We start from the raw sequence: 12,448 nt of genomic DNA on the forward strand, positions 1-12,448 counted from the left end.
AAAATCTTCAAAGGGTGACTGGACTGTAAAAGTGAGGGCAAAACCACCCCAAAGCATCTCTCCATAGAATCATAGAAGTGTAGGACTGGAAGGGTCCTTGAGAGGTCATCTAGTCCAGTCCCCTGCACTCAGGGCAGGATTCCCCTCAGACCGAGGAAGAATTGGCTGCACAGAGCTGCATATTCTTCCTTCCTATACTTAATGGAATATTAGGATTTATAACTAACTGGGTGTAGCCCAGTGTATATTAGGGAGAAGAAATTATACCGTATACCCAGCCTATTTGTGAACCTAGTACAGGATATTTTTAGACTGTTTACTGGCATTGCCTGAACATTAGCCTGTAAGAAAGAGATCAATAAGATATTTGATAAGTAATACAAAGGCTGTAACGGGGAGACAGAAGTAGGGGAGAAACTGGAAAGCAATAATCACCATCTGGTTCAGTTCAAGCGTTCTACTGTCAATTGACTAGATATTGTCATGGGGACAGAAATTCCAGGGAAGAAGCCACAATGGTAGAGAATAGTAACAAGTGATACGTTAGTTACCTGTGAAAGGACCATGTGTGGAAGGTATAAAGTGAACACAAGGTCATAATGCAGAAGGTGACTTCATATCCTTATTGTAGAAATATACCATTTATGTCCCCCCAAACCATGCCTCAGTACCATGACTCAATGCTTTTTTTGCCTCTGTCTTCACGAACAAGGTCAGCTCCCAGACTGCTGCACTGGGCAGCACAATATGGGGAGAAGGTGACCAGCCCTCTGTGGAGAAAGAAGTGGTTCAGGACTATTTAGAACAATTGGACGTGCACAAGTCCATGGGGCCGGATGCGCTGCATCCGAGGGTGCTAAAGGAGTTGGCGGATGAGATTGCAGAGCCATTAGCCATTATTTTTGAAAACTCATGGCGATCGGGGGAGGTCCCGGATGACTGGAAAAAGGCGAATGTAGTGCCCATCTTTAAAAAAGGGAAGGAGGAGGATCCGGGGAACTACAGGCCAGTCAGCCTCACCTCAGTCCCTGGAAAAATCATGGAGCAGGTCCTCAAGGAATCAATTATGAAACACTTAGAGGAGAGGAAAGTGATCAGGAACAGTCAGCATGGATTTACCAAGGGGAAGTCGTGCCTGACTAACCTAATTGCCTTCTATGATGAGATAACTGGCTCTGTGGATGAGGGGAAAGCAGTGGATGTGTTATTCCTTGACTTTAGCAAAGCTTTTGATACGGTCTCCCACAGTATTTTTGCCAGCAAGTTAAAGAAATATGCGCTGGATGAATGGACTATAAGGTGGATAGAAAGCTGGCTAGATCGTCGGGCTCAACGGGTAGTGATCAATGGCTCCATGTCTAGTTGGCAGCCGGTTTCAAGCGGAGTGCCCCAAGGGTCGGTCCTGGGGCCGGTTTTGTTTAATATCTTTATTAATGATCTGGAGGATGGTGTGGACCGCACTCTCAGCAAGTTTGCAGATGACACTAAACTAGGAGGCGTGGTAGATACACTAGAGGGTAGGGATCGGATACAGAGGGACCTAGACAAATTAGAGGATTGGGCCAAAAAAAACCTGATGAGGTTCAACAAGGACAAGTGCAGAGTCCTGCACTTAGGACGGAAGAATCCCATGCACTGCTACAGAGTAGGGACCGAATGGCTAGGCAGCAGTTCTGCAGAAAAGGACCTAGGGGTCACAGTGGACGAGAAGCTGGATATGAGTCAACAGTGTGCTCTTGTTGCCAAGAAGGCTAACGGCATTTTGGGCTGTATAAGTAGGGGCATTCCCAGCAGATCGAGGAACGTGATCGTTCCCCTTTATTCGACATTGGTGAGGCCTCATCTGGAGTACTGTGTCCAGTTTTGGGCCCCACACTACAAGAAGAATGTGAAAAAATTGGAAAGAGTCCAGCTCAGGGCAACAAAAATGATTAGGGGTCTGGAGCACATGACTTATGAGGAGAGGCTGAGGGAACTGGGATTGTTTAGTCTCCAGAAGAGAAGAATGAGAGGGGATTTGATAGCAGCCGTCAACTACCTGAAGGGGGGTTCCAAAGAGGATGGAGCTCGGCTGTTCTCAGTGGTGGCAGATGACAGAACAAGGAGCAATGGTCTCAAGTTGCAGTGGGGGAGGTCCAGGTTGGATATTAGGAAACACTATTTCACTAGGAGGGTGGTGAAGCACTGGAATGCGTTACCTAGGGAGGTGGTGGAGTCTCCTTCCTTGGAGGTTTTTAAGGCCCGGCTTGACAAAGCCCTGGCTGGGATGATTTAGTTGGGAATTGAGCAGGGGGTTGGACTAGATGACCTCCTGAGGTTCCTTCCAACCCTGATATTCTATGATTCTATGACTTGGGAGCCGGGGATGGGGGCAGGAGGGAGCCCAAAGACAAAGCTGACAGAACTACGTCTACAAGATCTTGAAAGTAAAATTTATACTGTATGTCCATATTAATAAGCTGCTTAAAGGAGTTATGGATAAAGCCAAGAACGGGGCTAGAACTTAACCAGTTCAGGAAAAATGTCCTTACACAAACAGTTTGAATACAGAAACACAGTAAGTGGTATAGCAGGTGGCTTAGTATTCCATGGATATGTTGAACATAGAACAGGTCTTGGCAGGCCCCATAGCCATCTCTGGGTCTGAAAAATCCTATATTATTATATATCGAAAGATGTCACTCATACATTTCCTGGCTAATCAGGCTAGACCCACATTCCTTGCACATACCAACTCCCATTGACTGAAATGGGAGTTTTGGGTGTGTAACTAATATCCCTGCAAAACATTACCTCCTATGTTTCTAGACTAGGAAAACCCAGAAGCTGAGCAGTTCTGTCACTCTAAAGATGCCACACTCAAGTAGCAGAAAGACACTGACATACCTATTTTTTAAAATTATTAAAATGTCCTAAGTTAAAATTTGTTTTTTAAAATGTATGCGTCTCCTACACATCCTGTAGCAGAGATAGGTGCTCAGCCCATTCTGCTAAAATTACTTTTATGACTCTGTAAAAAAAAAATATTCCCAAATTCACAAGGAGTGGGAATATTGAATCTTCCATCTGCAATGTACCCAGAGAGAATCAATTATGAGGTTTTCTTGCATACAGCACTTTTAAATGCCTTCTCCATGATTCAGAGGCAGCTACCATTTTGTATTCCTCTGGTCTCTCATTGAAACTTTACTTATGTTCTTTTAATATAAAATAAAGGTGATTCTGATTGATTGACAGTATAAGGCTGCTTTTTGTGTATGGAAAAACCAAACACCTGCCCTACTAAAAAGCCCTGCTGCAGTATACAGGATAATATTAATGTAAATTTATCACCATCTAGTGGTTCCAAACAATAAACCAACCTTTTCTTGATAGAGTTTGTGAAGCCACTTAGAACATTCCTGTTCGTCTTCTGGGACTTCCTCTAATGGAATACGTCTGCAAACAGTAAAGAAGAGATAGCAAAGAAAAAGTACAACACATTCATATTGTTTAATGTGGTGCTTAAAACTGCAATCTAATTAAAATACTACTCATTTACTTTACTAATTATTTTTTCCTTTTAGTTCTGCCTTTTGAGGTACAAATCCTGGCCATAGTGATGTGTAGTTTCAAGTGTAAGAGCCATATATAGTCTTTAGAAATATCTGGAGCTAGAGATACACTGTAAAAATTGCAGCTCAATGAAGACCTCTTCCAGGTAATATGATGGTTTGCATTTTTGTATTTCTAAATAAAAGTTTCAAATAGGTTAACTTCCTACCTCACAGATTAAGTCATCCCAAAATTTTGTTTTAACAGCTGAGCACTCAGAGGTAAAACTTGTTTCACTTTGCAATTAGGGTCAATCACATTTAGTGCTTTTGGAACAGCTATTCCCAGTGCTTAACATGTCTTTATAAAACATTTGCTTTATTACAATTGTAATTTACCAGTAAGAAAAGGAGATACCACAAGGACTTGACAATGTTCACTTCTAGAACAGTACCCAGAGCACCTGCTAACCTAAAGCACCAGTGAAAATTTTAAAATCGTATCTCTCATAAATCACCACCACCAGAAATGCATGTCCTGTGTGTTTGGAAAGCTACAGTTTTTTGGGCTTTGTAATGGCATGAAGCAGCCATTCAAAGTCCCAGCAATTCACAAGATACCAGATATTAGAAAAAACATCCTGATTAACATAATTCCTGTCCCCCCAAAACTCCAATTCTCCCATCTTGAGAACTGCTACAAATAGAAACTAATACTTTTTTCACTATTGGCAAGCTGGAGTGCAGGCTCTCAGTGGAAAACATTCTTTTTCCTCTAGAAATCCATGAGACAGCAGCTGTTAGAGTGATATGATAATTTAAGTAGAAACAAACAGATAGGTCATCCGAATCTTAAAAATGCAAATTGTTTCATGATCAGCAAGACCTTGAAACACTTTGCTGGGCAAATATGATGCTTCCAGGATCAAACTGATCAGTGTTGGTCCTGAAGCAGTGACCGGAAAGGAAAAGTTTAGTGCCCAATCCTGCGCTTACTTCAGGATCTACACAGGAAGTTCAACGGGGCGGAGGAACAGTAGACTGGTGAGGGCCATGTACAGCAAATCTATGTTCCCAGAGCCACCCTGCAGGATGATTCAGGGCTCGCAGAATGGAGAAAAAGGAGAAGGGAGGCATGCAGGGAGGTACATGTCCTACTTTAGAAGGATTGTTGAACACCTATGGTTAGAACAAGCTGCTCAATTGTGAGCAGAATATAAGCCGGCCACCTGACCACATTCTTCAGGCAGCACACAGGCATTCTAAGGTGTGCTAATGGGTATGGTAGCAACCTCTCCCCTCCAGTTCTCTCGAGAGTTTGTTGCTAATTTTCCACTGGCAGTGTGTGGATACTCAGGGGTGTGTATATACAGTGGCTTTCTATTAGATCTAGTTGGAAAATTCTGAAGGGAAAAAAATTGTGCTACAAGTGCCATTAAAAACATGAAATGCATAGCAGGGTACCTATCACCTGATGTTCTGTGCTCATGAAAGTAAACCCCAAAATACAAACAAAGGAGCATTAGCCAATTGAATTAACACAACATTTACATTCACAGGGATTCCAGCTACAGATGGAAGCTTCAGATTGCAGCCAGGAACTCAGATTCTGCTGCTTGGAAGCTGCATCTGAATCAGCACATCTCCTTCCTTTTGTGGGCAGTGCTGTAGGTTTCCCAGTACAGCAGGGATTACAACATTATACTTCCACTTCTGGTGGACTTTCTAGCTTCAGTGGCCTGCCACCTAGATTCTGCTGGTGGAACCTAGACTGTGAATAAGGTCCTATATATTATCACACCTCTGCAGAGTGATAGCAGATTATGGGACCTTGTTGGTTGGTAGAGAAATCCAGGACATGGAGTCCAGGTATTTCTTAGCGTAACTTGTTTTATTTACATTATCTGTACTAGTACCTACATAGAAGTGGTCACACAAAACACAGGCCGACCCCTCTTTCAGGAGCTCACCCAAAACAACAATGGCATGTCCACTGGTAGCAACTAACTAGACACAATTCTTGGGGCAGACAGACTAAGGCAATGGGCAAACTCTTCCACGGCTTACAAAAGCTCCCCCAAAATGAAAGTGCATCACAAGATAAACAATCCCGGATTTCATCAAAGACTAAACAATGCTCTCATGCTAAGGAAAAAAAAAAAAAAAAAAAAACTTGTAAAACTATGTGTAACAGTGCACTCTGGAGACTCCTACCATATAGTGACACAATTTGAAAAAATACAGCTATAAATGTTCACCTGAGCTCCTTTGAAGAAAATTTTACACCAATTTGTTATCAATTACCTGCAAGAAAAACCATTCCCCTCCTTGTTAGTAAAGTGCACACCACTATAGATGGAAAAACCATGAGAACGGATAACTTGCCTTACATATAAATCTGCATGGTATTTCTTCCCATTTAAAACTCCCAGCAAAGTTGGATTCTCATTATTTCTAAAATTGAGCGTAGAATCATACACAGCTGAAACTACAAGGGGAAAAAAAAAAAAAAAAAAAAAAAGGCTGTTTTACTGTTTGTAAAATCAATGTTCAAAGTTAACAGGGTGGTCTTGGTTATAATTAAGGTGCATTTGAAATGACATTTCATGAGCAATTTCAATTTTCCATATTCATTCTCTCTCAGACAGTGGGTATATTTAAACATATCGCCTCCAGCAGCAGCTGACAATAGTTAAAGCTGTAAGCAATGTCAAGATGACATGGACAATTAAAATACACATTAGTACAAGCAGGGCATCTAAGCAGGTTTTTCAAGACCAATACCAACACAATTTACTTTTAAAAGGGTTATCTTTTTTTCCTATGATGAACAGGTGGATGGGTGAGAGAGGGGAAAAAAGAAGAAACTAGAAGTGATTAATACAAGAATGAGAGGACACCCAAATTGAATGGTAAATTTAAAACTGATAAAAGAAAATATATTTTTGCATAAAGTGAGTATTTGAAGTCACTGCTACAAGATAGTGAGGTCAAAAGCATAACAGGATTTAAAAAATAAATTAGTCATTTAAGTGACTAACATCCACAGCTGATCTAGAAAGCATAAAGGTTTATCTGGGATATAAACCCTCTTGCTTGACAATATAAAAGGTTAGGAACAAACTTTCCCCACAGTTTTTGCATCCATTATGGGGGTCTTGCATCCTCTTCTGAAGCATTAGCTACAAGCCACTGTCAGAGACAGAATACCAATTTAGACTCACTACAGGCTGATCTAATCTGGCAATTCCTACATAGGCACATGACTAAGATGAGAATCATTGGGATATGCATTTCACAGAACTAAACTACAGCCAAACTCTCAACAACTAGGGAATAAAACTTTCTGTAATTCATGAGATGGCCCGAATATTTCCCAGCAACAATAAAAAAAAAGGCAAAGTATATTCTTAGTTCATTAAAATAGAATGTCATGGTACAGCTTAGAGACCGAGACAGGGAGAGAACAGGCACAGGAATAGTTTACAGAGATGGAGGGTTTTTATTTTGTTTTGAAGAGTAATAGACTTCAGAAGTACAGAAGCTAAATACAGTAGAACCTCAGAGTTACAAACAGACGGGTCAACCACACACCTCATTTGGAACTGGAAGTACACAACTAGGCAACAGCAGAAACCAAAGCAAATAAAAGTACAGTATGGTGTTATACCACTAAAAAAATTGGAAAGTTAAAAAAAAAATTACAAAAGATAAGGAAACTGTTTCTGTACTTGTTTCATTTAAATTAAGATTGTTAAAAAGCAGCATTTTTCTTCTGCATAGTGAAGTTTCAAAGCTGAATTAAATCACTGTTCAGCTGTAAACTTTTGAAAGAACCACCATAATGTTTCGTTTAGAGTTACAAACATTTCAGAGTTACGAACAACCTCCATTCCCGAGGTGTTTGTAACTCTGAGGTTCTACTGTAGATTGATACAGGAGTTAGCCTTTGAGACACTTTATTTCTCTGCTGGGTCATAGAATTGGCAAACAGCAGTTGGTTCTTCTGACCTGATCTACTCCCATTTGAAAGGGGAGGGGCAAGGTCAAAAAGCACGAGGGAACGGTTAGTGTACATCAACAGGGTTCACAGGGACACAATATGTAGCAGGCTAGTGTGGGGTAGATTTACACCCCCGTTTGCCACAAATTTAATTGCCCTAAATCTGTTAATTCTCTCTCCTGGAAACATGCTAAGAATTTTGACTTTGCACTGCGTAGAATTTTTCCTGGAATTGTGGGATCAGACATCCTGTATGAACAGGTATTGAGCTGGAAAGCCTAATGCCTGCTCAGCAAGCCCAAACAACATGGCCCAATTCTCCTCCCACTTATTCCTGTCCTTGGATACATCCAGAGTAATTCCACTTAAGTCAATAGGTGTAAAATCAGTTGAGAGAAGAGAACTGGGTTCACAGTGTGTAGGAAGTTTGGTTTGATCTTTTAGAATTTAGCATAGAACTGCAGGGCAGTTCTGCAATAACCAGCCACCTTATGCAGACTATGTAGATCCCACTCTAAAATCCAACCCAGCCCTGGTTTTAAATGTCCACGTTCACAAGGTGTTTTCAGCTGATTCTTATTATTGGAAATAAAAAGCAAACAAAAACATGAAACCCGCACAGACGCACATTCCTAGCTGCATGTTTGCACACTAAAGATAGGAAGGATCCACCTTTTCAAGGTTTCATATTTTAAAAGCCTCTTAGGGTAAAAAGTGGTTATCAATCCCTGTATTACATCTTTAAGGATAAAAATAGCGGTAATGAGACAGTTTAAAGCTACTTGTGCAATAAGGAGTTTGTTAGGTTAATCATTACTTAGCAGCACAGAAACCATAAAAACAGGATTCACCCAGCATTCATTCTGTTGTCTTACCCTATATAAATAACAGTTAGAGCTTGTCTTCAGAGGAAAGAAAATAGATTCCTTTTCAGTCTGACTAACCTAGAGTATGATAATCAGTCATGAGGGGAATACTTTTTAAGAACATAAGCTCATTTGTTGTTTGCACGACACCGCCAAATAAAAGGAATAATTAATACTGTACACAGGATTAACACTCTGTTAGCGGGAAGTGAAGTAATTGTTCAAATTAACTCTTTGTTCAAAGCTTTTCCATGTTGTAAGCACAGACAAGGCACAACTATAAATTTATAAAACACAACAATGGAGGTGTCAAAGAGAAAGACTGAACAAGACCAGAAGTTGCCAGAAAGTTTCTATAAATAAAGTGGGATATGGGCAACAGGTTTTACTTTAAAAAAAAAAAAATCAAAGTATTAAATTTTCAAAAACTGAAATTATTGCAACAAAACATTTCAATTGACCCAATCAAAAACCTTTTTTCATATGGTTGAAGTTGCTTTTGATTTTGTCCTTTTATTATTTCATCATTTCTTTTACTATAAATTTACCTACATTTCAAAACAAAGCATTTTCAAACTGAAAAACAGAATTTTGTTTTGAAAATGTTGAAACAGGACATTGAATTTCCCATTTTAAATTTTGAAAAAAAAAAAAAAAAAATTAGAAATTGACATTAAGAAGGAGTTGGGCCAGTGCATCTGTGACTGGACAGCTGATCTCAATTGGGTTTAAAAAGAGGACACCTAGGCCTAACCGGGGGGGGGGGGGGAGAGGAAAGAGAGAAGAGAAGAGACATGGACCCAGTGAGTCTGAACCACTGAGCTGCAAGAAGCAGAAAGTTCTCTGGGAGGGGCTGGCAGAATCCCCTGAGAGAGGAAACAGTGGGAACCCTCTGGGGGAAAAGGGCCTCCAAGAGGAAATTCTTGGGGATGGTCCTCAGTGAGCTGAGGACGGAAGACTACTGCAGGATGCCCTGAAGCAGGACAGACAGAAATCCCCAGATGGGCAGAGGAACTGTGTGGATATTTTGCTTATTGGAGAACTAAAACTGCCTGGAAAGACACTGTGTGACAGTGGGTCCTTTGAGAGCTGGGGAGAAGGCCAGCCAATTACACCAACCATTTCCCACAAAAAGGTTCAGTTTCAATGAACTGTTATTTTCTGACTGAAACGTTTCATCAAAAAATTCCCAACCAGCTTGAACCATACACTTAACAGAGGTTTCTTCTGTCCAAAACGCTGTTTGCTTTACAACGCTTAATGTGAGTGAATCAGGCCAAGGACTGTTTTAAAATTGGAGACAGGCCTTTTCCAAAATCCCAGATCCCTGAGCTTTGGGGAAGTCTAAATCTTGATCAGCACTGTATGGCTCAGGCCCTTGTCTACTTTCCTTGAGGAGACAGTGTTCTCACTGTGTTCCTTAGCCCTTCATTGCACGTGTTGGTCAACTCCTACTGGATACGTACTCCCTCTCGCCTTCATGTAACTGAAGGGGACTATGCTGTGCTGCCCAATTTGCAAAAGACAAAGTTATCACTCTCATAAAAGCTATACAACAGTCATGTTATCTGCCTCTCTTGTGAAAAGCTCTACAAAATCTGAGAGATACATAGCACATTACTCATTGCAGAATATTTCGTTACGGGTAACTGTTCAAGACATGCTTGGTAAAAATCTGATCATGTTGAAGTCAGCGGGAATTTTGAGATTGACTTCAATGGGGTCAGGACCTTTTGAACTGAATTAGGTGGTCTTACCTATAAGTTAGAGCACTAACTGCATACATATCCACCACTCCAAAAGGATTGCTAGGTCTGGGCTAGCTATCAATACACAAATAAGTAGCTCTATCCATTTTTGGTTTTCACGGCAGTTTTATTTGCTACAGGCTGCAATGCACCTAAATCCCCAGAAAATAACTTCCAAAGTTGTATAATCATTGTACCAAGACCAACTATAGAAAAGACAGCAAAGAGACAACTGTGATGAATTGGGCATTCTGTCTGCACTACTTCTGAATTGTAGATGGTTTTATTTTTATTCATAAAAATACTGTGTCATGGAAAGCCTATATGTATATGGATGCAATCAGGGCTTGTCTACACTTAAAACACTGTTGCAGCTGGGCTGCTGTAGCACTTCAGTGTAGACACTACCTATGCTGACAGGAAGGGTTCTCCCATCGTCATAGGTAATCCACCTCCCTGAGAATTTTTCCATTGACCTCGTGCTGTCTATGTCGGGACCATAAGTGGCGACTCGGTGGGTGCTTTGGTGCTGGAGCACCCACAGGGAAAAAATGGTGGGTGCAGAGCACCCACCGGCAGCCCCCTGTGAGCTCCTCCCCAGTGCTTCCTGCCCACGAGTGGGCCCCTTTGATCAGCACCTCTCCCTCCTTACCTCCCCCTCCCACCCACCGCGATCAGCTGTTTTGCGCCATGCAGGAGGCTCGGGTGGGGGGGGGAGCGAAGGCACAGCATGCTCAGAGGAGGGGGCAGAACGGGGCGGGGGCAGGAAGGAGTGGAGGGGGGGCGGGCCCTGAGAAGAGCCGGGGCGGGGGGGGGGTCGAGCACCCCCCAGCACATTGGAAAGATGGCACCTGTGGTTGGGACTTAACTACACTGGTTACTCAGGAACCAATAACTATTCAGTGGCAGGGATTTTTCACATCTCTGAGTGACGTAGCAAGTTTGACTTAATTTTCTAGTGTAGACCAGCCCCTGGAGTTAGCAGGGTTGTTATATTTTCTCTGCCCTGACAGAGAGGTGTGAGTCGTCAGCACTCAATGGTAGTCTATTCAAAGTAAGACATTAGGACAATGGGTTTGCTGTAGCTGTGAGAGGACACTTCTTCCTCTTATCAGAAGGGAGAGGGAGTTTAGAATGTAATGGAAAGTTACCATGGCAGAACAAAAGAAGCTGATGACCTCCGCAGGAGTCTTTAAATAGACGCAGTGGGGGGTTGAGGAGGGGAGAGGAGGAGAGCCATTTTGCACAAGATTAAGAGGAGAGAGACTGCTCTAGCAGCAGGGTAGGCAAGACCCCACCTGCCTGCTTGACAGAACACACATGATCCCCAAGGAAAGGGCAAGCTAATGAAGAACATTGCATTCAGAGTGTTTTATATGATCCGTACTCTGCTGCGCTTTACATTAACTAGGAAAGAGAATAAAGATATTAGACGGACGTGTGCGCGCGCACGGGCTACTTCACGACTGCATGCCCGAGAGCTAAACGGTAAATCAGAAGCTTCATATGCTTTAGGGGGCATCTGGGAGACAGGTGTGTTCAAGTATTGGGGAATCTGAACAGTCACCACAGTGCCCAGAGGGACCAGGTGGCTTGACAGTGGATTCCAACACTCACAAGGGGTGCAAGATAGAAGGTCTGTGCCCTGAGAGTGTGTCTAAGGACCTCATGATTGAGGCAGTATCTGGACTTTGTTCAGGCTCCAGGAGCTTGAAAAGCCTCAGGGACTCAGAGCGGAGAGGATTGGATTCCTCTCATGGAAATCCTAGTGGCTGGCTGGCAGCAGGCGCTCGCCAGGATGTGTGACGTTTATGGTGGTGGCGGCGTGTGTGGGATCAATGACAGTGGGGAATTTACTGCAGAAGGGAAGAGCACAGAGAAGTCTTTTTCTATTCAGGAAAGGAATAGCAAAAAGAGGCAGGGAAAATGAGTTAAAAAGAGCTGAAAAAAAGAAAAGTCAACTGGTTGAAACATGCAGAGAAAGGCAGGTCACCACTGAGGAGTGGACAAAGGCACCAGTAGCTGACCTGCTGTTCTCAGAGGGCCAAAAATGAATGATGGTCCAGGATCACAGTAAACATTTAGCCCATTGGCAGAGTCCAGCAGGCAGGAGAAACCTCAGAGACACTTTCCTAGAGGGAAGGAGGGAGGAGGCTGAGAGGCTCCAGACTTCAGCAGTGATCAAGGACAGATCTGCAAGTAGACCAAGAGAAGCTGCAGACTATCTAGAAGCTCAGTTGTTTGCAGCCCAGGAGCAAGACAGAGCAGATGGAAGAAACAGCACCAGTATGAGGAGAG

The 12,448-nt window shown here is 42.4% G+C and overlaps 1 protein-coding gene across 1 annotated transcript in view; it reads right to left on the reverse strand.

Annotated features, from left to right (window-relative positions):
* AGPAT4 (1-acylglycerol-3-phosphate O-acyltransferase 4) overlaps nucleotides 1–12,448 on the reverse strand; it is a 102,682-nt gene that overhangs the window by 22,909 nt on the left and 67,325 nt on the right. Inside the window, exons 5-6 of the mRNA XM_065401117.1 lie at nucleotides 5,919–6,021; nucleotides 3,363–3,438 (exon numbers count right to left, since the gene is read on the reverse strand). Of these exons, the coding sequence (XP_065257189.1) occupies nucleotides 3,363–3,438; nucleotides 5,919–6,021 (179 nt within the window). The remainder of the gene's footprint in view (nucleotides 1–3,362; nucleotides 3,439–5,918; nucleotides 6,022–12,448) is intronic.

This window comes from Emys orbicularis, chromosome 3, assembly GCF_028017835.1.
Source record: "Emys orbicularis isolate rEmyOrb1 chromosome 3, rEmyOrb1.hap1, whole genome shotgun sequence".
NCBI classification, from domain to species: domain Eukaryota; kingdom Metazoa; phylum Chordata; order Testudines; family Emydidae; genus Emys; species Emys orbicularis.